Source organism: Vidua macroura, chromosome 16 (genome assembly GCF_024509145.1).
Source record: "Vidua macroura isolate BioBank_ID:100142 chromosome 16, ASM2450914v1, whole genome shotgun sequence".
In the NCBI taxonomy this organism is placed as follows: domain Eukaryota; kingdom Metazoa; phylum Chordata; class Aves; order Passeriformes; family Viduidae; genus Vidua; species Vidua macroura.
Window position 1 is genome coordinate 2,744,948 of NC_071586.1, and position 26,743 is coordinate 2,771,690.

The window sequence follows — 26,743 nt, forward strand, 5'->3', positions numbered from 1 at the left end:
GAGCCTGTACTATATATCTATTACAAGTGATTATGGACTTATCTGCCTGAAATTTACAGCACTTCTCTTTAGACTGCATGGATTAATAGCCAGGGTGGGTTCTGTCCTGTAGAATCAAAGGCTGAGTTTTCCCACTTGGCATCTCGGGTGTTGTTCTGTCCTCTAGCAGAAAAAGATCTGTATCATAGAATATGTGCATGTTCTGGTGACTCTTGGCATGACTGATTTTACTCCTTATCCTCATCGAGTTTTAATTTTCTCTTATCCTTTCTCTTCTCTGTAGCCCTTTTAGGGTCTCCAGCTGGTGGGATCCAGAATTCCATCGGTTCTGTTGGCACGGGCCAGCAGAACACTCCATCACTAAGCAATCCCAACCCAATTGACCCCAGCTCCATGCAACGAGCCTACGCTGCCCTGGGGCTGCCATATGGCAACCAGCCCCAAACACAGCTGCAGCCCCAGGTCCAAGGCCAGCAGCCAGCACAGCCTCAGGCTCACCAGCAAATGAGGACCATTAATGCACTGGGTAGGTGGAGAAAAGACCAAGAAAGAAAGAAGTTAAAATAACTGATGCTGAATTTTTTGAGTAGTCTCGTATTTTGGTTGGTCAGAGTAGTGACTGTCTGTTCATGTTGTTTAGTAAGTTAAAAATACACTATTTATATGCACTACCATTCATTTAGATTTGAATACTAGAAAGTTTTGAATGTAGTGCTTTTGACAAATAGCAGGAGTTTTAGTTTCTTTTCAAATATAGCCCATAGCTTGTTCTCTGAGGTGATGAGACAGAATTTCTGAAGGATTTTGGTTTAACAATTGTTCCCCGTTCTAACAGACAATTCTGTCTCAAATACTTTTTTTGGTTTTGCATCTTAATTGCTAGTATTACCTTTTTTATAGCTTATTGATCTAATCTTAAGAGTTTATGAATTTAAAATTTTAATGGACTCATTTTTGTAGTTCAGAAAGTAACTTGCTTCCATAAATAGCCACGTATGTGCAGCACAGCAGGTATTGTTATAAAAATACTTAACCTGATAAATGGCTTCTTTTGTTAGCCAGGTGGGTCAGTAAAGTGCAGTTTTGTCATATTATTGTCAAAATTGTGAACTGTGTACCAATGATGTTTAATTTTGTCCCAAAGGAGCCAACCAGATGAACCTTCCCGCAGGAGGAATAACAACAGACCAGCAACCGGGTCTAATTTCTGAAACTGCTCTTCCAACATCCCTTGGGACAAATAAGTAATGCACACATTTTCATTCTTGCTCAATTAAACATTTATTTCCATGCTTATGAACGTAAATAAAGAGCATGCTTAAAAACTGATTGTATTGGCATGGAGATGGTCAGTCACGTGTACAGCTCTGCTCTCTTTCCTGTTTCAGTTCCAGAGCTGCCACTTTATGCCTCCTGAGAGCCCCACAGTATTTACTGCTTTTAAATTAAGTCTCAAAGGAACAATATTTTTTATTTTTAAGTTCATAGTTGTGATTCTTTACCATTCAAGCTGTGAATGTGCCTTGTAAACTCCTGAGCTTTGCTGCTTCAGGGGTTGCTGTTTGCTGCTGCCAAAATTTCACTTAAGAGAATGTTTGATGCAACAGCTAAAAGTGATGAAAGCAACAACTCAAAAATTGCTTCAGGCATCAAACCTATGAAAAAACTCTGCATTCTGGTACTCTAACAGTCCCTTTTCTTTTTATTTTAGCCCACTAATGAATGATGGCACAAACTCTGGCAATGTTGGAAACCTCAGCTCAATGCCAACGGCTGCACCTCCTTCGAGTACCGGGGTAAGGAAAGCATGGCATGAACATGTCACTCAGGACCTGCGCAATCATTTAGTGCATAAACTGTAAGTATTCACCAAGGCTGCCTTTTTCCTCAATGTTTTTAAAGAATTTCAATACAGTAGTTCTGCTATTAAGCTGAAAAGAAAGTTATCAATGGTGCTGGGCCACTCAGGATGAGTTGTTACCTTTAATCCTCCTCTTCAGTTTGTTCTTCATGCTCATTAAGGAGTGGGCATGGAATTAGTGTATATTGCTGGTAAATTTGCTCTTCTGTGGTGAACAGTTATTTACACTGCAGACTGTTAAACCTCACTTTATTTTCATCATTTGATTTATTTTAATCTTGTGAGAAATAGTAAAATATTTTTTAACCATTTTTATATGCTTTTACATATCTGGTGTGGACAGAAACATCCAGGGTGATTATCATAAAGCTGTATTGATTTTGGGTTTTTTTTCTGAAGATCTTTTTGTATTATTGTTGCTCTGTCCTTGCAGTGTCCAAGCCATCTTCCCCACTCCTGATCCAGCAGCACTGAAGGATCGCCGAATGGAGAACTTGGTGGCTTATGCCAGGAAAGTGGAAGGAGATATGTATGAATCTGCTAATAGTAGGGTATGTTGCTTCAGTCCAACACGTGAAAGAACAGTAGCATCACAAATCTTAGAAGTGTAAAGAAAACCACAGGGAATCATTTCACTGCCCTCTTCATGAGGGAAGTTGTGTTTTTGGTCTGTGACAGCGTTTGTGTAGTCCCAAGCCATGTGATTTATGTCACTCCAAGCTAATTCACCTCTCAGCTCTAGACAGCGCCTCCATCCCTACTTGTGTCCTCCTGAAATGCAAGAAGTTGGAGCACAGCTTGCAGGTCTTGATGTTTCCCTTACTGACTTCCTCCCTTTTTTCTTAATGCCTCTTTACTGGAGGTTTTCTCTAGGACCCAGTGCTGTTCCACTGCTTACCTTCCACCTGTACTGATGGGAATAATTCTCCTCTACTCTGCAGCACCAGGAATAGTTAGGCTAAGACATAAGAAGTCAGTTTGGCTTCTTTGTGGATAGGAAAGAAGAACAGAATTCCTGTTGTAGTTCTTGATTTTTGCTGTCTGCACAGAGATGTCAGCTCAAATCTCTCTTACTTGAAGGGAGCAAACCCCTGTTGATTGACAGGCTGAGGATATGACACGGTGGTAATTCTACCCTAAAGGAACCGCTCCCTGGAAGTTTTCATTGGGAAAAGACAACAAGACAATATTAGTGCCAGTAGTAACAGCCAGCAAGATCCTACCTGATCAGAAACTTGAGATCCTTTCTTAAACAAGGGAGGAGCATCTAAAGAGAGTATTTAGTGGCATTTCAGGTGATAATCAGATGATCCAGTCAGACACTTCTGCCCCTCTCAGCCTACCTGAGAAGAGCTGGAGATGGAAATGCAGGTTTTATTTCCTAGAGGCAGATAGGCAGTGTCCCTTCTTACAGTGCTGCTGTGTCAGTGCTGGTCAGTAACCACATTGTATCCTCCTTGTAGCTACCAAGAGTTTGTTTACAAGGAAGACATGGGTGGTGCTCGACCGTGGTTACCCTGGCAGCTTTAGAGACCAATTTTAGATAGAAGGAGGATTTCATGGTCACACTTGGGTGTCTAAATACCTTCTCAGTAAGGATGAGCATAGCAAACTCCTGATTGTAAAATTAAATTCTTTCTGACAGACAAACACCCAGAAGTATCTTCTCCTCACCCCTCAAAACAGCTGTCAGAGCCTCATGGCCAGAAGTTTCTGTTATTGGAATTCATCTAATGTATTTGGCTCCAAACAGCAAACTTGGAAGAAGGGAGTAATTCAGAATGTGTTAATGATGCCATGAGGAATTACATCCTTCTTTTTGAGGAGCTCCCCTTCTACTTTGACACTGAAAAACGTATTAGTAAGAGGCATCCTTGTAAGGAGTTTAATGCTGTTCTAGCAGTGTGTGATCCTTGTGAGCACAGGTTTTGCAGGAAATCTTTGTAGTGGGAAAGTAGCACAATATTAAATATACAAATAGGAGCTTACAACTGAAGTGGCTTGAGAAGGGGAGGGGCTGTAAAGCTTTTAAACTGGACAGCAGAAAGTGTCTGCTGATTTTGGAGAAACTCTGAGAAGTGACCTGAAAAACAAAGCTTTATATTGTATGACTGGACTTCCTTACCAAGGCTGCTGAGGAATACATATCTCATACTAAGTTTTTGGAAATTAATTCAATCCTGCTGTAATAACAAATTTTGGTTTTGATGAATATTGAATACAAACAAAACGATTGTGGGTGAGCATCACTCAATCTGTGCTCCATGTATCCCTGGGTTCTAAGAGCATGGTGGCCCCACAAATAAAATGTAGCCTTGAGGGTTTGTGGGGTTTTTTTGCCTTTAACAGGTGCATAATTTCATGCACTTGGCAGATGTGTGTCCAGCAATTCCTGACAAGCAAAATTGTCTATGTGGTGTGCACTGTGACTGTCTTATTGGATCTGTTGTCGGTGTGGGTTGAGTAAAATGGATTTTTCATCTCGTACAGATGTAGTGTTTACTTGTCTCTGCCTGTGGACTATTTTTCACTGAATTTTCTCCATTCCTGTGAGGTTTTGTCTGGTTTTGTTTATCCCTTGCCATGATTGTTGATAGACTCTTTAGGAAAAGAGTAGTTCCTTTCTTTATGTAAAAATTGATCTGTCCTTAACATCTGTCTCCTGAAATTTTATTCAGTGTAACATTGTGCTGGGAATATCTTCTTCTCTTGTCTGTGGATTAGTGGAAATGTTTATTATGAAAATAACATTTAAAAATCATTAACACCTAGAAACTAAATCACAGCTTCCTGGATTTTGCTGAAGCAACAGAGAACCTCCAGCCCTCTCCTTTGTCTGCTAATTTACTCAGAGTAGGTTTGCAGGGTAGCCATAAACAAGTGTATTTTCTGGAAGCTTTTTTTTTTCCCTCTTCTGCATTAAAGCAGGAAAGACTGTCTTAATTTACAGGATTCTGAAAATAAATATTTATTTTTCAATTAGGCAGGTGTATACATTAAAAAAACAAAACAAAAAAAACCCAGCCCAAAACCAGATGATGGTATTTAGGTAGACTGAATGAGTTTTCGCTGCTGCTGATTACTCTTTGTTTTTCCCTTTTAGGATGAATACTATCATTTATTAGCAGAGAAAATCTATAAGATACAAAAGGAGCTGGAAGAGAAGAGGAGGTCTCGTCTCCATAAACAAGGGATGCTGGGGAACCAAGCAGCCTTACAGACCCCCGGGCCCCAGCCCCCAGGGATTCCCCAGGTGGCTGCTGCCATGGGCCAGGCACAGCCCGTCAGGCCACCCAGTAAGTGCTGCTGGAGCTGCCTCTGCTTCTCAGGAGGCTTTGCACTCAAGTTAATCCTGAGGTTGTGTTTAAAACTGGTTTTGCTGACTGTTCTTGTGTTGTGTTGCAGATGGGCCTATGTCCATGCCAACCGTGCCTATCAGTCGTATGCAGGTTTCTCAAGGTATCTGTTTTCCTCTCTAATAGCAATTTGTGGATTCAAAATAATTGTTGGGGGGGGGAAGCTGATCTTCTGTTGGGGTTTTTTGGTGTTGGGAGGGAGGAACCACAGGGGCTGCCTTTTTTTCAGCACCATTCTTTGGTGTTGCTCTGTGTGTCAGTGCAGTGTTAAAAATACAGATCCAGCACTTTGCTGGGGATTGGGAATTAATTCAGTGCTTCCAAGGAGAGGACAGCGCAAGCAAGAATACTGTGGATAATCTCATTTAAAACACTGTAAAGGGGGAAGGATGTTGGCATGTTTTCATCAGTTAATTAGCCAAAAATACACCTGTAATTGGAAACACAGCACATTAGCCCTAACATCTGTGTAGCTAATGATAGCCTTTCTTGGTTTCTGATGGAAAGTGCATCTAAAAAAGCCTTGGAGCTTGTTCACAGCACTTGTCATTACCTACTGAGGCTGCTGTGAACTCATGGGTGTTTTTTTTTCCAAAAAACAAACCCATGTCTTTTAGGTGCTTCAACTTCCTTCAAAAAGTGTCCTCATCTATTTTATTTCTTGGTTCAGACTTAGTACTAAGTCAAAATTTGTGTTGAAATGTCCTTAGGAAATAAAATACTTTTAAAATTTATTTGAATAGAAGAACAAGTTGATCACAAGTATAGCTCCATAATTACAGTTTTAGACAAGTTTTTTTGAGGGATTCAATGTTTTGTATGAAAAGCACAACCCCTCTTAATGCGTTTTGTCAGCTTTTGTCCTAATTTGAGGCTTGGAGTTGCCTTCATACATCCTATATGTATTTTTATCATATTTACTTCAACCATTTCAGTGAGCCCTGAATAAGACATTGCTGTTTCAAAGCAAATGCCTGATTTTAAGAAACCATCCTAAGGTATTATGTATAAATAGCATCCACTCTCTGCAGATCATCCAGCATCTACTCTTCATCTTTTGCATTTAATTTTTTTTTAAGACACCAAAAATTGTATTTCACCCTAACTAGCATTGTTCTAAACACTTCTTGCATCCTGATTTGTCTGCTAAGTCAAGTAATTAAAAGATAAAGTGCAGGGTGGTCGAATTGCAGTCATAATAACTGTTAATTTTCTAGTAGAATATAGATCCATAAATTCTGCTGACTTGTTCCTAATGAGTTGTTTTGGGGGTGCATTTGCAGGAATGAATCAGTTTAACCCCATGTCCATAGGGAATGTACAGATGCCCCAAGCACCGCTGGGCCCGCGGGCGGCGTCTCCGATGAACCACCCGGTGCAGATGAACAACATGGGCGCCGTGCCCGCGGTTCGTACCCCCACCCCTGCCCAGCACAGCCTCAGCCCACCCACCCCTCATCCCCTCTGGAAAGGCCAAGCCACAGAGCAGTGCTGCAAACTGTGGGATCGTTTCATGGGAACGCAGCAAGTGTGACAGGCTTTTATCGAGGCGTTTGTTTGCAATATTTGCGTGTTCCAAAAACACCGAGCAGACCTTAAGAGGGACACGTGCCACAGGTGCAGTAATCTCCAGCAATCTGTGGAAGAGCATCTACTGTCTTTGCAGAATATAAATCTCCTTTGTTCCTACATGAAAACATGTTTTTATTCTTTAGAAAAACAAAAATATTTTTAGTTTCCCTGGATTCTCTCTGTCAACCCAGAGAAAAAAACAGAGTTAACACTCTGAATATTACCTGTTAAAAATAATGAATGCTGTGGAGCAAATGCTGAAGTTATGGGCATATGCCCACTACCAGTTAGTGTAATTAAGCCAGTTTTCCTTTTATTTTTTTGTCCTATCTTTTGATTGATTTCAGTGTATTTTCCTTTGTCCTGCTCCATAGTACTAAATGGTAATTAGTTAATCTGGGTGTTAATTTTCAGATGGCAATGTCTCCTTCCCGAATGCCTCAGCCACAGAACATGATGGGAGCTCATTCCAACAACATGATGGGTCAGGCTCCTACCCAGAACCAATTCCTGCCCCAAAACCAGTTCCCAGCATCCACTGGAGCTATGAATGTGAACAATGTGGGCATGGGTCAGTCAACAGCCCAGGCCGGGGTGGCACAGGTGAGATGGATTCTCTAAGATTCATTTGCACTTAATTATTTTGCTCTGATTTATTTACTTATGTTTGTTTATTTGTGTTTCTGTAGCCATTGTTTGATGTAGTCACCCCAGTTTTGGGGGATCCTGGGTTACATCTGCCTTCTTCAGCAGCTCTTACATAACTTATCGACATCTGTTAATGGGGGCGCAACGCCCTGCAATTCCTGATTTAAATCCCTTAAAATTCATGCTGATGAGATATTTAGGGGGAAATATCAGAAATCAGTTTATGGGATGCCTATGAGCATATGTTTTGTCTCTGTGTGGACCGGAGTAGCTAACTTTAAGTCTAGGATTATAATAAAGTGGTTGGGCAAGATCTTCTAGAAGTTGTTTTAACTTCTTTGCTTCCAGAGAGAAAATTGTTGGGTTTTTCCTGTAACATTTTTCTGTTGCAGTAGTGGTCAGTGAAGTAGCAGCTGTGCTTATGATGCCAAAGTATCTGCTTTCCCAGAGGGAAAGGCTTGTTGTTTAACTCAGAGCCCAAGTAATTTAGGCTAGTTAAAACCTCCAGAATTCTGAGAGATTACTTAGATCAGGTTATGAAGGGCTCTGTCGAGTCAGGTTTGGAATATGTTCAGGATGGAATATCTACAGTTTCATGGGCCCCTGGCTCAGTTGTTTGACTGCCTTTGTGGTGAACATTTTTTCCCCAATGCATTTAGTTCCATAAAACTGCCTCTGTAAAGACAATATAGAAGTGTGTTTTAAATTTGAAACCTCATCTGCAGGAAATTAACTGATTTGTATTTCTAAGAGTAACAGTTACATTTGAGGATGGAGTATTCTTTTTTATCACCAGTCATCTGATGCAATCTTCAGTAAAATGTATCACTTAAAGGTTTAAGTACATCCAGAGTACTTTATTGTTGCTGCTCTGAAAAACAAGTCCCGGGTTTTCTGAAGCAGTTTAATTAGAATTGAAGAGAAAACAAAAATACTCTTTTAAAATCTTGCTCCGTGCAACAGCAGCATTAAATGTGTTGACCTGCCCTCCAAAGCAGAGCTGCCTCAGAGTCCTGGCCTAAAAATGGGTATTTGCTCAAAACCATTTTGTGTCAAAGCCTGACCTTTGCCCAGCTAATGGCACGATTTAGAGGCTGCCTGTGGGTTTCTGTGTTACTGGGATTGGGAGGATTCCCTGTCTGTGCCAGTGGAATTAATGCAGGACGTGCATGGCACCACTAGATCTGGGAGCAAGGTCCTTGAGAGCCGATGGCAGCGATGACAGAAATCAGAGCAGTCACTTGCAGCAGCAGCATTTGTGGCTGATCTGCTTGCACAGACAGCATCCTGTCAGACAAGGCTTCAGGGCTGTGATTGAAGGGATAAGTGTGATTGCAGGCTCTGTAAGACTCTCTCTCTCCCTAGCAGGGGCAGGTTCCCAGTGCTGCTCTTCCCAACTCCATGAACATGCTGGGACCGCAGAGCGGGCAGCTGCCGTGTCCCCCGGTGACCCAGCCCCCCCTGCACCAGACCACACCTCCCGTGTCCTCTGCTGCCGGGATGCCACCACTGCAGCACCCCACCCCCCCGGGAATGACTCCTCCCCAGCCAGCAGCACCCACCCAGCCATCGACACCGGTCTCGTCCTCGGGACAAACTCCGACCCCGACGCCGGGTTCTGTTCCCACGGCCACGCAGACCCAGAGCACCCCCACGGGGCAGACTGCGGCCCAGGCCCAGGTGACACCGCAGCCACAGACCCCTGCCCAGCCCCAGTCTGTGCCAACCCCACAGCCAGCCCAGCAGCAGCCAACATCTGTGCAGGCACAGCCACCCGGCACTCCAGTAAGTACCAGCCAGTCCCCTCTGCCTTGTGTCGTGACATCCCACGAGCGTCCGTGTCTGTTAGCACCATGTCCTGAATATGTAGAGCCCATAGCTGTCCCTAGCAGCTTCTGCTTTAGACCAGGGGGTTGGTTAGAGATGTGTAAAAATGTGTGTGTTCAGATGTTCTCAGCATTGTGTGAAGGAGGGCGGGTTGAATGGCTGGACTGCTCAAAGTAAAATTGGCAGCAGTGTGCAGAAAGATGAGGTGTAACAGGCCTAATGTTCTATTTGGCCATAATCAGAATCCTTTCTGATCCTGAGATTTGCATCTTTTTTTTTCCTTTTAAGATACAGCCAGGTCAAATGCACGTTTCAAGGAATGTACAGTGTTTTACTGGGCAGGTGTTTTCTCTGTAAAAGAAGCCTCTTTGGGGCAGAATTTTTCCTTGGCTTCTCCTCTGTAAAGCAGAGTTATTAAATGTGTACTATCAAAACTTGGCTACAGTGACCTGTATCCATGTTCTGCACTGTTGTAGAATATCATCTCATGTCTCTTTTGTGCTGTTCATTTTTAGTAAAGGAAAATATTTCTATATATGCAGTGTCTTTCTTTTGTACTGTTTTTACAACAGCTATCCCAGGCAGCAGCTAGTATTGATAACAGGGTCCCCACCCCTGCCTCAGTTGCTAGTGCTGATACGAATTCCCAGCAACTAGGACCAGATGCACCAATGCTAGAAAGCAAATCAGAAGTTAAAACTGAAGAAACTGAGCCAGAGACTAGTGAGACACAAGTGGAAGCTAAGACTGAGGTAAATGAGATTCTCTACAGCTTAACTGAAAGCAGTGATAGATATAAAAGCACTTAATGATGTGTCTGACTCGGTGAGCTAAGGGGCGAGAGGAGGGTCGTTACTGCAAAGTAACTCCTGAGGAAAGCCATGGATGGAAAGTGCTTCAACAGTCTCAAACTAATATTTTGATGGCTGAAGTTTGCGTTGTAGATGTAACAGTGCCTCTTGTTGCATCCTTTCTTAAGGTGGAGGAGGATTTACAAGGATCTTCACAAATAAAAGAAGAAACAGATGGAGCAGAACTGAAGCAGGAGCCAATGGAGATTGAAGAAAAGAAGCCTGAAATTAAAACAGAGGCTAAAGAGGAAGAAGAGAGTGGCACTAATGGAACCACTTCACAATCCACATCACCCTCTCAGCCCCGCAAGAAAAGTACGTGTATGAGCACTGAGTTCCCTTGTGTGCTTTGCTTTCACTAACGTTTGTTTTCCACAGTCTCAGCTCCTGCTGGGAGGTTTGTTTTACACTTGTGTTTCCAGCACGTGGAGCTCTGGGAGATCAATACTCTGTAACTTAATTTTGAAAGTAGGATTCCTTTAATGTTACATGAATCAGGTGAGAAAAGCAAGTCACTGTGCCCTTGATCTCAGCACTGCCTGCCCAGAAGGACCAAGGCAGTAAGGCAGTGATTTCTGGAGGAATTAAATACATAAATCCCTCCCTGTACATCTTGGTGCTCTTTGAGGAGGGCTCAGTGTAGATAAGAGTGCTTTCAGTAACCAAGGGTATCCATTGCTTTTCTTCTCCTGTTAAGAGGCTGCAGACACCACCTTGATCCTGAGTTTTGCAGTCACTTTTCTGAGAATCAGGCACTTGAACTCTCCTGAACCTTTGTTTTTCCTAGGCTGGACTGCTGCAAGAGGCTTAACATTTATTTTAGAGTCCTGTGTTTTCATGACTTGAAAGTTTTCAGTGTAGTGTTCATTTGCTCAGCAGTCTCTTAAATGAAGCAGCAGTGTCAGCACAGATTGAGGTGTGACTGCATCTGTACTCAAGGAAACTTCATGGTGTTGCAGGTTATATAAATGGTTGGGTGCCATGTGTTAGTAAGAAATAAATAAGTTTATTAAAATAGAAATATATTTCTCTGCTTGTAGTGCAAGCTTTGTGGCAGGCTGCAAGATAAATTTTCAGACTCAAAAACCTTAGCAGTTTTGAGACCTCTGTCTTTTGGCATCTGCTTTATTGAGGTGATGTTTTCTGTGGTTAGTCTTTAGTTTTCAGCTAAAGGGAACCTTTGAACATGCTGCAAATGTCTAAATAATCTACATCTCCTTGATGTGCTTTGGGTTGCATTTGGTTACTAACCATAATCTTTCTGTAATAAATCACTGTAAAACACATTTCCCTGCAGATTGATGTTTTCAGCTGGCAGCAGAGTGGGGCACCCAAACGAGATCCTGCTGCAGAACCAACTGGCAGAGCCTTTTCCAACCCAAATGTAACACAGGGAGTGGAAAAAAAAAAGCTTATTAGCATTTCTGAGCCAATGATATTCCCAGTGGAAGGAATCTCTGCTGCCTGGTAGGAATGTGCTTGCACAGGGAAGGTTCTTGCAGAGTCAGTTCAGGCTGGGTCACCACGTATTCCAATTCCTCCTTTGGTGACACAATTTTATCTTGGAAGCTTTGTCACCCAGTAACTGTGTAGTGCAAAGCACGTGCTGTGTGGGCAGGTACAACCACAGACATGAGTTTAAAGGGTGGCATTTTCTCACCAAGGAGTTTGTTCAATGTTAATTGAGCATTGGCATTAAAATGCTGAATAAACCAAGAGGTATTGGAGAGTAATTACTGGCAAGTGTGCTGAAGGGATAGGTGGTATTTTAAAACTTCTGAAGAGGCTGATCAGGAGTTTTGCATGGGTTGCAAAAGTATTGGGAATTCTTCCTCCTTCCCATGCAGGCAGGTTCCTGATGGCCATCCCATAGTAAGCTGGGACATAGCAGGCAGTGAGGGGAAGTGCCATGGACTGTGTGCTGTAACTTAGCAAGCAGAGCCTTTTTGTGCCTCTTTTTGCAAATCTAACATGAAGAGCAAGAAAGGGAGGTCATGGTTCCTTGCCTTTCAGTCTCAGAAAACCCACTATAATACTCATTTGGGCAGCTCCTGTCTCCTTGTTGGTGGCAGCTTTAGTTTGACCTTGAAGATGAGTTTTACTGGTTTCTTCACTTCTTTGTGAGGCATAATGGAAAACTTGCAGGAGCTGGGGTTTGAGGTGTGTTTGTGTGTGTTTGTCCTTGTAATTTTGAAAATGAAAAATTTTGAAAATCTTCCTTTATGAATTTTCTTCTTAGTAATCATAAGCAGACTTGCCTCTGAAAGAAGGAAAAAAATGAAAAAGGTAGCATTGTACTGTTCTTTGGTAGGCTATACGTCATCGTGAGTCAGGCAAAGATCCCATTTTCTTTTTACCACCCACACACCCAAGACAAAATGGGATAACTGGATGCCAGCTCCTTGCAAAGGTCTTCAAGCTACTGGAGGAGAACTGAGAGCATTTAATTTTGGAAAAAGGAGAGTGGGAAAAACAAAACTTCCTTGTAAAATCCACGTACAGGGAGATGCTATGATCAAATGTGCTGGTATTAGTCATAGTCCTTAGAGGCAGAGCAGCTGAAGATGAAGGCAACTTTTCTTTGTGTTTTTAGGTAAAGTAATAAATTGAAATAACAACTGGATTTTCATTTTGTTTTTTTTTTTTTTTAACTTCAAAATGAAAGTGGGTTATAAACTTTCTCAGTAAAGATAATTAGGCTTTAAGGAACTTGGCAAAAGTCACACTGGATCTCTATAGTTTGAGTTTAAAATAAGATTGGATTTACTTTGAAAGATATTGTAGCTTAGTGGTATGTTATTATAGGAGAAAATTCTAAAAGCAGTGTCAAGCAGATAGAATAGATTATTGAAAGGTACTTTTTGACCTTTACATTTCATTAAATGAAATAATTCAGATTATCACATTATGAACTATCTGAATCAGAGCAGTAGGGAATACTGTTCCTCATTAATGGAATTTAATATTTATTTCTATTCTTGAGGATCCCATAATATAATGTGCAAGAGTTGTTTATAAAACTTTGGAAGTCTGTAGTAGGGAGAAATGCCTGCATGTATGGTATTGATGAATATGGAAGAGAATTGCCATTTTGTTGGGAGTGGGATTGTGGCAACAGCTGAAATGATCATACAGCCAATGGAGTAGTGTCAGCTTAATTTGTCTTCCCTTTTTTTTTTGTGTGTGTACTCTTTAAAATCATAGATTTTGATCTAGATGTCCCAAAAAGCAATTTATATCATTCCAAAATACCATTTGAGTGAGAAAAGCAGTGATCAGCCTCAAAGGGGTCACTGAACCCTGTTGATTCAAGTGCTTTTAGCAGAATTAATTGCTCCATTTTATTGGTATTGTTCTCATTTCATCCAGGTAGATAAATATTAGATGCCATCCTGCTTTCCTTAGTTGTCTTTTTTTCTCAATGATAGGCATTCTTCCCTATTTAAAGACGCTGTTCCTAAGGAAATAAATGTAATTACACTGCTGAGATGTTCAAAGAGCTCTCCAAGTTATCATTATTTTTCAGAAAATGTATTGCCTTTTTTTGTCCTTGTCAGCCACTCCTGAAAGAATCATGGCTGTTGCCATGCCACTGTTGCCAAGTGGTGCCATAGAAATCTGGAAGTATTAACACTTTCAAAATCAATTAACGATCCATCAGACCAGGACTGTTTGTACACCGTGGCCAGGAAAATTCCTGTGCCAGCTCTCAGGACATCTGGTCACTCTCTGTAGAGCTGGCTCCTCACCCCTGCCCAGTGCAGTGGGGTTTGCTGGAGGAATCTTGGCTTGGAAATAGCGAGCAAGGTTAGAAGGGAGGGAGGAAAAATTATGCTCAGTCTCTCCTTTGAGGAGAAGAGGTTCATTCATGTTGAAACAATTGATTTAATTTGATTCTGTATAAGTTTAGAGGTTTTTTTTAATGCTCCAGAATATGTATCATCATGGGCTAGAATTGTTCCCATATCCCCGTTTTGGGAATATCACCTGCTGTGATCTGAGTAAATACAAGGCTGTGTTTGCCTCTTGTAAGTGAGGTTTTGCCTCTGATCAGGAAAGCCCTTTGCAGAATCTTAGTTAATGTATTTCTTTGGGGTTTTTTTGGGGGGAGTCAAGAGATTAGGAAACGAGGAGGGCAATTTTCTAACCGTTCTGACTTCCATTACCAGTTTTCAAGCCCGAGGAGCTGCGCCAGGCTCTCATGCCCACCCTGGAAGCTTTGTACCGGCAGGACCCAGAGTCCCTTCCTTTCAGACAGCCTGTGGATCCCCAGCTTTTAGGGATTCCGGTGAGTTGGCATTACAAAAAAAACCCTATAAAAATATTCTCCTATTTTATTTATTTTTAATTTTTTTTTTGACTATTCTATTATTTTATCTTTGCTCAGGTAAACATTTTACCTTTTTTCAACATCTTGAAAAACCTCTTAAAAATGAAGGCTTTTGGTGTTTTTACAGGATTATTTTGACATTGTGAAGAATCCCATGGATCTCTCGACCATCAAGCGCAAGCTGGACACGGGGCAGTACCAGGAGCCCTGGCAGTACGTGGATGATGTGTGGCTGATGTTCAACAACGCCTGGCTCTACAACCGCAAGACTTCCCGGGTCTACAAGTTTTGCACTAAGCTGGCAGAGGTGTTTGAGCAGGAGATTGACCCAGTCATGCAGTCCCTGGGCTACTGCTGCGGGCGCAAGGTGGGTGTCCCAGTGTCCCAGGGGCTGTTCTTCCCAACAGCCCAGCTGGAGTCAGCACACAAAGCTCCAGCTTGGGGGGATTTGTTTTTAAAATAGAAATACCGAATGGAAGGGCTGCAAAAAGTTTGGCTTTGTTATAAATACGGTCAGAGCGAAGAAGGTTGATAGCAGCTCTGCCCTTCTGTTATTATTGTTGTGTTTTTATCCCTCAGGGGACACCTTCTTTAGTTATAAGTAATATTAAAATGCTTCCCTGGTTTCCCATGTCCATAAAGCAGAGGTGAAAGGGTCAGCTGCTTTTAGAGTTAATGATTGTCACCAGATTGAGAGGGCTGTGCTGGTACATTGAAAATAGCTGGAAAAGTGTGGTGGCCATGGCAGTATCCTCTGATACCCACAAACATCAGGTTTGCTTTATAGATCCCTGCTGGACAAAATCCCCCATTGTAAAGCTGCTTTTCTCCCTTGTTTTGCAGTATGAGTTCTCTCCCCAGACCTTGTGCTGCTATGGCAAGCAGCTGTGTACTATTCCCCGGGATGCTGCCTACTACAGCTACCAGAACAGGTAAGTCCTTGAATCCAGGATTTTCCCCTAAATCAGGAAGTGAGAGTTCTTTTGAGTTCTCTGCACACACAGAGGACGAGGAGGATTTTTAACTTTTACTTTCCTTTGTCAGCTAAGTCAGGGAAAAGTTCTTTTTTTTATCTTTCCACGCTGTCCTTTTGCAGATGACTCTTTGTTTTTCTGTGCTGCAGTGTGAGGCACTCTGTTCCTCAGTGCTTGCTCTTAGCCAGGCTGTCCCATGCAATGCTTCAGTGCAGGTCAAGTTGTCCATGTTTTCCATAAAATGAGGAGCAGGGCTTGCTGGAGGGAGAGGGGCAGGACTTCAAAAAGGCACTGGGAAATCCTGTTACCTTGTTCTAGGAGAATTGTGAAAATATGCAGGTTTCTTTATAAGTTAGTGCCAGAATTTGCCAAGTAAAGGGTACAGTGATTGATTGCAAGACTTATGTTTCCCCTTCCTAGTCAGTGCTTAATTACATTTAAATTAGCTTGGAAATAGCATTAAAAACTACACAGATACTCCGTAAGAAGCTGTGAAAATTAATTTTTTTTCTTATTTTTTAATTACTATTAGGACTTGGTGTTTCTATTATTATTAATAAATAATTGTTAGATGAATTTTCCATTTAGTGCTTAAATCACTGGTGTTAAAATCACAAAGCAAACTCAAAACTTGGCTTTAATTTTGATTTCTTAGATGATGTGTGTCTCCCCCCCCAAATAAAACACACAATACAAATGGGCTGAGACAAAAGCTTCATTTTAAATAGGAAAAGGAAGTTATGAATTGCTTTCCAGAGGCTTGGCAGCCTCTAAGCCTTGCCAGCTGTGAAGTCACAGAACCAATTCAGACTTCCAGCACTTGTATTTCATCTTTTTGGGTCTTGCCTTCTCTCCAAACATGCTCTTGGGAAGCTCTCAACCTATTGAGCCCCACGCTGGAGCAGCACAATGTGGGAGAGGAAAATGTGTCAGCCCACCTTGTGTGGGGGGCCTTGGGTGGCCTTTGGGAGGCAGAAAGTATTGACAGGCAGGAACAAATTCATGAGCTCTCATGAAAGGTTTTATAGAGCCACTGTGGACTCTGAAAAGTCAGGCTGAAGAGAAATAAAGCAATTAAAATGTATTTAAAGAGACACTTTAGTACGTTCAATGGGGAAAAATAACCCTTACCCTTAAATGCTGGTAAAATTTAAAATACTTTTCATGTTATGCATTCTGTATTTGGAAAAAATAGTAACTTCAGATTGAATTGAAGAAGGGCTCATTCTTCTTTCAAAACTGCCTTCTCAGTTTAAGTTTGTGTTAAAATATTTGGATAATTCTATGGAAGGCAATGTTGATCACTAGCAAGAAGTCCAGGGTGAGTGGAACAGAGGGTTCCTCTGCACTGGGGCTGTAATATTCCACTTTTTTGCCCGTTATAAACATGAAAGTCCATTTAAGTCATATTTTTCTGCTCATCCAGTTGCCTTGAGAAGGGGGTTGGTGCTTTGTGGTGGGGTTGTGTTCAGGAGGAGTGTGAGGTTTTCTGTTTCAGGCCCACTAAATGCAGTGATGAATGACTGGGGCTTTTCAAAAGGTATTTCTAAAGATTAATCACCATATTGTTAAGTAATAGTCCATTTTGCATAGAAAGCCCCTGTTCATCAGCTCTAAACCTCTCAAATTTCCTGGGACAGAGATCTTCAAATCTTAGGTGTTCTTAAACAAGTAATCAAGTGAAAAACAAATTCCATGCTTCCAGCAGACCTTTAATTGGTCAAATGTTATTGAATTTTCCATGTACAGAACAGGCAAAATGCAGTATGCACCTAAAGTCCAGTGTACCACACAACTAAATTACAACTAAGAATATTTAGGCACCATTGAATAAATGAGCACAGGCACCACAGTTCAATCATTAGGTTAATTATTTGGTATAGAACTGTTCAGATGCCACAATAAGGCAGAAATTTAGCTTGAAGTGTTCAGAAAAGGTGCTGCATGTGTGAATATTCAGTTGAGAAAACCAAGTGGTGTTTCAGGTCAGTACTGCCATCCAGTTATGAATTTAGAATTGCCTTTGCACTTAATTGCAGTTGGGAATTCACCTGTTCATGTGAGATTGAGCATTTTCTGGACTTCGGTGTTGAACCATAATGTTGCTCTTTAATAAACAGGAGTCACCTGAACAGTCTGCATTTGAAAAGCTTTTCATGTTTGATGTCTTGCAATAAGTACATTCTTTGGGGTTTCTATGGCTGCTCTAACTACAATATTGAATGTTTTTTATGGGTTTTGCTGAATATTTGTGGTGACATGCAAAAGGCAGGTCTCTGTTTCTGAGGGTCCATATCCATAATAAGTTACAGCTGTTGCTTCACCTTGGTTGTTTTATGGACAAATGTTCATGATCTTTAGGTGATTCATTTTCACTGTACTTCAGTTTTTATTTCCTCATTTTAATATCATGGATTAAAGCTTAGAATGCTTTGAAAGCCCATAAGTTATTCTGAAAATGGATCAGAATTAACCTTTTCTGGGACTGTTTAAATGTAGCAAATTACTAATAGGAGCCTTGGCCATGGATTTTTCTGGCTTCACTCTCCTGTATTTGGGTCCTCCTGACTTTCAGTCCTTCCCAATCTGACTCTTAAAATGATGAGCAGCTGTGTTAGTAAGGAAAATAGTGGTGGGGGTTTTTAATTTAAGAAAAAGTTAAAGAAGCACATTCTAGGAAAAAGAGAAATGAACGATATGTGAAAGGATATAAACTTCTGAACCTCTTATGTTTGGATTTTTTTAAAAAATTATTAGATACTATGTTATCAGCCTAGGGATGGGGTGTGAGGGGCAAAGGAAGTCAGTGGAAATGAAATGTGCTGTGTCACTCCTGGAACCCTCCTCTCTAATAACCACAATGTATTTATCATCCCCAAAGATAACAAATTAGTGGAATACATTTGTTTTTCTCCTGGCCTCGCTCTGTTGCATTCTCAGCTCCCAAAGCCTGGTTTTCCCTGGGAGGGCCATGTGTTTAATGCCAGTGGAGCTGCCCTAGGAGGAGCTGGGTGCAGTTGAAGAGGGGTTAGGCTGGCAGTCCTGGCAGGTGACTGCATGGCAGTGCCAGTGGGGTTGGGTTAACTGGACCCAGCCCTTCCCCTGGGAGCCAGCCCCACTGCGCTCCTCCTGCCACAGCAGCTCCTGAGCTGTGCTCAGGGGACTCGGGGATGGCTCGTGGAGCATCTCCCCTGCCCAGGTGTGTCCCAGCAGGAATTCTGATCCATCCCATGCCATCAGTGCCTGCCAGTGCCTGTTGCTGTCTCCAGGCCAGCGCAGCCCGGGACTCTCTGGGACTGCAGCAGTTGAGGTGTCCGGGGTGGGGGTGAAGGGCCAGAGCTGCCCCATTGCTCAGGCTCCATCCTGGAGTTGTTGGTTCATTGTGACACTGAGTCCCCTTGGTGCCTCTGACACTCCCATCCCCACGGCTCTGGTGTCTGAGTACTAAACCTGCCTCGTTCTGTGCTGCCATCGCTGCTTCCACTCTCTCACTCTCCATAAAGCTCCTTTATTTTGATGATCCTTCATGGCCTTCCTGCATTTTACAGCTGTGGCCTCTCTGTTACCTTTGTTCATGTGTGAATTCATATCCTTTCCAAACATTTAGCCTCCTTTTTTTATTTTTTTTATTTTATTTTAGTGACCCTGACAACTTTGGTTCCAGTTCATCTGAAACAAACAACCAAAAAAAAAAAAACCCAAAACCAAACAAAACAAAAACCCCACCAAACACCCCCACCCAAATCTATGTAACTTTGATGTTATTTTGTTTTTTTCAAATGCAGATTGTATTTTCATAGAGTTGTATTCCAGTTTACTCAGCTTGGTGTGGTAAACTGCAGAATTGTTTTTGCTGAGTATGGCTTGGATTGGCTCTTGGTCTGGTGACCAAAAATTGTACCTAGCCTTATGTTCAATTTGTAAAGTTTAATTAATTCCACATCTTTAATGTACCTGATAAATATATTGTATGTATGTACAATATTTCATGTTGTTCACATATATACATATATTGTATTTATATATATAAATGGCTGGAAACTCTGACCCATAATTGCATTTCTGTTAAATGTTTGTCTAGAGTATGGATTTGGTTTCATTTATATGAAAGAATGTTAGCTGAGCAATTGGTCACATTTAATCTTACAGTCAAATTTTGAATTTATTGGTTTTATAGATTTTTTTTCAATATCAAGTGTTTCTGCTTTTGCAGTTTTGACTCACAATCAGTAAATGCTTTCAGCATATTTCCTAATTACTTAAATCTGTAATAAATGTGTCCTTAAAGCTTGTTGACAGGCTCCTTTTTACCCAAAGGAAACTCGATCAGTCGCAAGCCTGGAATCAAAGAGTATTTTTTTTTTCCCTGAGCGATGCAAATCAAATCCAAATTCTTAAATTTGAAGCCTGTACAAACGTAGCTCTTGGTGGCTACTGCACAAATCCTGCCCAGATCTGGGAAGTGAGGCCCAGCACTTGTTACGATGTGTGAAATGAGACCGAATGCTAATCTGTGCTTTGCCTTGGCTTTCTGCTCTGTGTTGTCTTGGTGTTTGCGTCTTACCTCTTACGTCTGTGCTGTTTGTTCCCTCCCCTGTTCTCTAATCCTGCCCTCCCCTCCCTCTGTGCCTCCTCATTGTCCACACTGACCCATCAATCAACCAACAACGTCCCCCCTTCCGTCGTGCTCCTGGTGATCTGCCCTGCCCTGGTTGGTGGCTCCGTGCTTGGGTGGCTGTGTTTGTGCTGGACCAGCTCACCCAAATATGGCCTTCTTGCTGACAGGTATCACTTCTGTGAGAAGTGTTTCACTGAAATCCAGGGGGAGAATGTCACCCTGGGTGATGACCCTTCCCAGCCTCAAACGTAAGTCTCTTCCTTTCCTCTGCATCCTGAATTTTGGAATGGGGCAAGGGGAGGGTGTCCTGGTTTGGGGGCAAAACCCAAACCCATGGGTGGTATCTGGGGGGAAATGCCTCACTCTTTCCTAGCAGGAGATTTCTAGGGACAGGATGAAGAGCTGTTGCTCTGTTGGGTCTGTTACTCTGCCCAGCACTGCTGCCCATTCCCGGGGTGGCAGACCCTGGGTAATGTCTTTGGGGAGCAGTGGAAGCTGTGTCAATAAATGTCAGTAATCCATCACCTTTTCTAATAGAAAACTTCCATCTAATTCTGATACCTCACCTTTTGAAGCAGAGCTCATGTTTCTAAAACCAAAGGCTTGCCTGTAACCTGGCCAGAAAAATCAGATTTGAGGCTTGCAAGCTGGTTTGGAAGGTGGCTGCTTTACTGACAATAGCTTCCCTTGTTCTTTATGATTTTAATTTTATGTGTAGATTTGGGTATCTCTTGCTTTTAATTTACACAGAAAGTGAAATGGGAAAAATATTTTCTGTAGCTTAAAATACAATGAACTGAATTGCTTGCTCTGACCAGAAAATAAATACTGAGGTGCTTTCTTCAGACTTGAGGTTTGCTGCAATTCAGCAAAGCATGATATTGTCTGAGCCTCTGATGTGAGGGTGCTACTGAGTTTTCATATTAACTCTTTGTCTCTAGAACCATCTCTAAGGATCAGTTTGAAAAGAAGAAAAACGATACCCTGGATCCAGAGCCGTAAGTACCAGGCTGTTGTTTTCCTTCCCAAAATCTCGCTGCTTCCACTTGTCCTTGAGCCAGCAGGGCAGAAATGGGGCAGAGAGTAAAGAACTCTTCTGTTCCCCCTTCCCTGCCCAAACAGACTGCAGAATCTTTCCCTAAAATTCATGGCACAGCACCCAGAGTTGATGTCTGGTTTGATACCCCAGAGGAACACGGGAGCCTGTTCCACAGACAGTTCCTGGTTCTGTAATTTGGGTAATTCCAAGGGTGTGCCAGGCTGGGAATGGCCCTCCCTCCTCCAGAGCCTTTCACCCTGGGCTCTGCCTTCCTGGGGCACTTCTGCATTTTCCCCTTGTGGTTCTAAAGCACATTTTTCTCTTCCCTGAGTGCTGAGCCCACCCAAAGGCCAAGGTACCCTGTGTTACCTTGGGATGTTCAGCTGAACTGGGGCTGCTTTCCCTGCAGTGGGATTTTATCATCCTGCTCCATGCTCTCTGGCAGCTTGAGGCACAACACATTTTGATTGCTTTGCTTATCTTTGCAAATTCTAAACAGAGCTCCTCCCCAGGCCTGGAAGGCTGGACTGAGACAGACCCAAGTGCATTTGGCTTCTTAACTCTGGACTGGGAAAACCTCTAACAGTTTTCCCATCCAAAAAAAGAAATCTGACATACAATTTTTTGACCAGAAAACAATAGATAAAAGCAAGATTACAGCCGAGCCATGCAGGCAAAGACAAGTTAATGCATGTTTTTTTGGCAGGGTGGTTCATGAATGACTAGTTCTTACCTTTACAGTAAGTTGAGCAACCATTTATTCAGCTTGTGGTTGTTGCAGCAATTCAGAATTAAATCTGTGGAGGTATTGTTGAAGATTCTGTGAAACTGGGATTCTGCTTAGAAGAGGATAGAAAAGATCCAGAAAAAGTTGTGCATGACAGCCCATTTCAGATTTTTAAATTAAACCAGCACATTTTGCAATTTATATATAGGTATAGATATATATGTATAACTTGCACAAGGATTGATAGATGTACATCTGCATCTATTCTGAGTATTTTTTTTAAACTTAGATGTAAATTGGACCTGATGAAATTGATTCAGTTCTTAGCAGAGGATTGGCAACTCCTTCTTTCATTCTGAATTCTGGAAAATTACTTACCTAACACCAAAGGTAATTTGCTGCTGGTTTTTTCTCTTCAGGTTTGTTGACTGCAAAGAATGTGGTCGGAAGATGCACCAGATTTGTGTGTTACATTATGATATTATTTGGCCTTCAGGGTAAGAGATGTTTGTTAGTTTTTTACCTCTTGTATAATGAGACCAATGTAGTTTATGTAATTAAAGACTTTCTACCTTTGTTCTTTAATATGTGGGCACAGCCTTTTAAAGAACTGGGGACAAAACATTTCTAAATAAATTTTTTTGTGTTTGGAGTCTTATTTCAGTATATTCAGATGAAAATGTGTACATTCATCCACACAGATTTGTGTGGTTTCTTTCTAACTCTTAACTAAGGGCAGCTGGCTGGAGGGGAATTTGTGTGCATAGGACACAAATGCAGGTGTAACTGCTTGGCAGAGTTAAACCAGCTCATAAAAGCTTTAAATCCCTCAAAAATTGAGTGAAACAAGCTGTTCAAAGCCAGAGAAAAATATATTGTACTCTGACATTTAAATTACATGTTCAAACATTGGGCTTAAGCTCACCAATAATGGGTTTATGCTAAATTTTTGGCTTTTCTTTTTTTCCTCAATAGGTTTGTCTGTGATAATTGTCTGAAGAAAACTGGTAGAACACGCAAAGAAAACAAATTCAGTGCTAAAAGTGAGTTTGCTATTTCTGTTTTTATCTTCATCTTCTCCCTGCCACCCTAATGGGTTTTTGATTGAGACTTTGTGTTGTCATGACAGACAGCACAGGAACATTTGCAAAATGGGGAGCAGCATAGCCCGAGGCTGTCAGAATTTTAATCAACATTTGAAAGCCCTGCTGTTTACCTGTTTGTGGTCAGTCTTTTTGCTGCTTTGTGTGTTTGACATCCTTGTCATTGTTTTCTAGGGTTAAAAAGCAGAAAGGGACTAATAGAACAGGAGCACAGGGCTGTGTGTGCTTCACTGGCTGCATTCAGCCAGGTCTCCATGTAGTGTTGGAGCTGTAGTGACATGATTGTCACCTCTGTGCCCTTCCCATAACCGGTAGGAACCAACTGTGCTGCAGTGCAGGTGCTGCTGCCAAGTACCAAAGTGTGGGAAGAGCTTTTCTTGCCTCCAGAACAGTGGTGGGGTAAGAACTGAGTCACTCATTGCACTGGGTGCTCTTGGCAGTAACCATTGCCATGGTCTTGTAGAAATAGGCACTGAAGAGAGGGCCAGGGGATGGCAGGTCAGGTTGTCTGAGTCTCCAGAATCCTTACACAGGGTTCTCTGCAGGCATCTGGCATCAGGGAACATAACTGGGACATTTTTATTCATGCAGATCAGGTGGGGCAAGAGAAGGGGCTCGTGTTGGAAATGCAGAGTCAGTGCAGAGGGCAGAAAAATAAAGTGAGTGTAGACAGCAAGGGGGTGATTCAGGCACTTGAACAAGCAGAACTTGCAGGGACATTTCATTCCTCCCTTGATCCTTTGATCCCTTCCTTAAATTACCTTAGACGTTCTGAGCATTACTGGGTGATGTTGTGCCTCCACAAGCCTGAAACTTCCAAGTTGGGATAAAGGCAAGGTTTTGCATTAAAAATGTGACTTGTTGAGAAGTTGCTGTGTGGTTGATTGTGTAACAGGAGATGTGAAGGGGGTAATTTGCAGATGATGATGTTGTGTGAGGCATGGTGGGTTCCAGCAGTCAGAACAGTCTCTGGAGTAACCTGATGCACTCAAGAGAGTTTTGTTAAAGAGGCCTAAATTAGTCTCATTAAAGACAGATTAAAATTGGAGGAGAACATTAATAAAATGATGAAATCCAGCTGTAGTGGTAGACACCCATTTTAAATGGATGTCTGTTCTATGCTGACTTTACAGTGTGTATTGATGTAAATTAAGATTAAAATTAATTAATTATTGATGTAAATTAATATTAAAATAAGTGTGTGATTCCCTGGATGTCTGCAGTTGTTCTGTGGCTCTGGTTAAAGTTTGAGTAACCAGCCACATAGTTCAAGGTAACTATTCTGTTTAGACAGGGAAATAATGGTGCTTTATTTCCCTTTCCTCCCTGTCCCTCTCCTTTCCCTGCTGTTTGGCTCTTGTCTTTCTCCCCTGGGGATCTGAGTCCTGCTGCCTGCTGTAACCCACTGGTGGGCTCAGCTCTGGAGATCAGCTTTCTTCAACAGTGCTCTGGTGGGGATGCAAGAGCAGGGAAGGGAAAGGAAAGTCTGCTCTTGTCATCAAAACCTTGGTCTTGCTGCTGACCTGAAAACAAACTTAAGCAGTGCAAGTTTAAACGTGAACATGCTCCCTCTTCTTAAAAAAACATTTGCCATCAATATTTCTCCACTATTTCAAGCATGATGGCACAACTGCTGATAACCAAGACAGCACATCCCTCAGCTCTTGTGGAACATTCATGTTCCTAATGTATAGTGAGTAAAATTGGTTATCTTAACTGATAGCCTGGCAGAGCCAGTGTGCAGTCTGCTGGAAAACCCTGAACTTCTGAAGTATTTATTTTGCTAAGAAAATCTACAAATATTACTTCACCAGTAGCCAGTGCAGAGAGGTTCAAAGACAAAAGATATCCTGACAAATAAGTCACCCAAAGTAGTTTCCTGACAAGAAGTCACAATAGCCACAGGAGCTGGAGTTTCTTCCTCTCTGTCCAATTACTCATCCACTAACAAAGGTCTGCCTGTTGCTGCTGTCACTGACCTGTGCTGGAGGTTTCTCCTCAGCAGTTTGGATGCCTTTTTCCAGGTTTGCACTGCAGTTTTCAGTGAGCTTTGAGCTTTTATTAGAGGTGCATATGTGAGAACTGTCCAAGAACCAAAATCCAACTGCTTTCTAAAACAGCTTTCACTCACATTCTAGGAGATCAAATATGCAACTTTTAGATTCTTTTCTTACAGCACATGTAATTTTAATGCTGCCTATTTCTTTTATCTCCTTACCTGGTCTTTTTGGGTTTGTTGGTTTCCAAGCTTTAATGCATTGCAGCATAAGGTTGCTTAGCATTGGGAAGATGAAAACACAACAAGACAGTAGAGTTAACTCCAGTGGCCTTCTGAAAATCTTCCCACTCATCAGCTGAAATGGAGCCCTTCTTTTTCTGTTTGTCTTCAGAGAAATCAACAGAACAAAACAACTCCCTCATAAAGGATATTGTGAATTGCCTTTAGAGTCATCCCCCTGCTGTTACATATGGAAAGGCCAATACAGTGTGTTGGAATTGGTAAAGGGCATGGTGTTTGTACTTCAACCTGCCTTTAAATTTCATTTTTTAATTCAAATTATATATTATTCCCAGGTAAATGATATTTAGACTGTGTTGTGCTGGTTATGACCACAGAATCTCACTGGACAAGGGGACAAGCTAAAAGATGTAAATCAAGATTGCTACCTTTGGCAATCTCTGTAAACTGATTGTAATTAAACTGCCAGAGGGCAAGGTTAATGGGGATATTGGGAAGAAATCCTTCCCTGGCAGGGTGGGCAGGCCCTGGCACAGGGTGCCCAGAGAAGCTGTGGCTGCCCCTGGGTCCCTGGAAGTGCCCAAGGCCAGGTTGGACAGGGCTTGGAGCAGTCTGAGATAGTGGAAGGTATCCCTGCCCATGGCAGGGGGTGGGACTGGATGAGCTTTAAGGTCCCTTCCAACCCAAACCATCCCATGATTTTATAAAATAAAATTTTAAGTGTATAAATCCTTTAGAAAGTGAGAGAGTCCTTTGAGTATATGTGGGATTTTCCCCCAGTATTGGAGCCTGAAGGAATTTCTAGCACAGATATTTCACTGCAGAATTCTGTGTGCAGGCTCAGAGTCAGGGAGGAACCAAGGGCCTTGTGTCAGAAGCCAAATATCAGCTGAAAAATCGAGTAACAGAGAGCAAAAATTAAATGTATTTTATTAAAATTATCATCTGTAGATTACACCATCACTTTGGAAAAGATAGCAGATTGACCATAAAGTGAAGCAGAAATATCAGTGGTAAAATAAGTACAGAAGGATAAGAGAAATAGTAATAAATCTTCAAGTCAAAACAGTGGGGTCCTTCTGCTTTCTTAATTTAACCCAAAGTCATCGTGATTTCTGTAATTTGTTGTGGATTTATTTGAAAACCATCACATCCTGTATGACCACAAACCCAGCTCTCCCCACAAAAGCCAGTTGTGAATGTAAAGATGGAGTGAGGGCATCTGGACAATCTGTGGACTTGAACTCCCCAAGACCTCCATCTCCGGGCAGGAACTATTTAACCTTGATGTGCAGATTGCTGCAACTGCAGTCCAAAAGCTCTCTTGAAAAGAAAAGCAAAAGCAATGAAATCTCCATTGAAGTCAAAAGGCTTTTCATTTCTGTTGATTTGCTTTGCTTCGCTTGAAAAGGTGTGGCATGGAGCCAGATCTGTGAAGTGATGTAATCTCTGTCAAGCAGCCAGAGTGGGGTTGGGAGGAGAAAACATTTGCAGGGTTCATAAAATAAGGCTGAAATTGAAAAATGCTACGTAAAGCTGCCTTTGTTAGTTCATTTACAGGGTAATTGTGCCACTCCAGTGGGTTCAGCTGCCCTGGT

At 41.9% G+C, this 26,743-nt stretch overlaps 1 protein-coding gene across 7 annotated transcripts in view; it reads left to right on the top strand.

The window, feature by feature from the left end:
- The window catches only part of CREBBP (CREB binding protein), a 95,967-nt gene that overhangs the window by 56,217 nt on the left and 13,007 nt on the right, over positions 1–26,743 (top strand). For 2 of the 7 annotated variants that reach the window (XM_053991861.1, XM_053991866.1), the window contains 18 exons: positions 284–526; positions 1,145–1,244; positions 1,712–1,858; positions 2,295–2,412; positions 4,965–5,157; positions 5,267–5,320; positions 6,501–6,625; positions 7,204–7,392; positions 8,803–9,222; positions 9,837–10,016; positions 10,244–10,430; positions 14,285–14,403; positions 14,573–14,812; positions 15,289–15,377; positions 20,175–20,285; positions 20,979–21,035; positions 22,223–22,300; positions 22,779–22,846. In XM_053991861.1, the coding sequence (XP_053847836.1) occupies positions 284–526; positions 1,145–1,244; positions 1,712–1,858; positions 2,295–2,412; positions 4,965–5,157; positions 5,267–5,320; positions 6,501–6,625; positions 7,204–7,392; positions 8,803–9,222; positions 9,837–10,016; positions 10,244–10,430; positions 14,285–14,403; positions 14,573–14,812; positions 15,289–15,377; positions 20,175–20,285; positions 20,979–21,035; positions 22,223–22,300; positions 22,779–22,846 (2,718 nt within the window). The remainder of the gene's footprint in view (positions 1–283; positions 527–1,144; positions 1,245–1,711; positions 1,859–2,294; positions 2,413–4,964; positions 5,158–5,266; positions 5,321–6,500; positions 6,626–7,203; positions 7,393–8,802; positions 9,223–9,836; positions 10,017–10,243; positions 10,431–14,284; positions 14,404–14,572; positions 14,813–15,288; positions 15,378–20,174; positions 20,286–20,978; positions 21,036–22,222; positions 22,301–22,778; positions 22,847–26,743) is intronic. The other 5 variants (XM_053991863.1, XM_053991862.1, XM_053991865.1 and 2 more) reach the window with 5 other exon arrangements.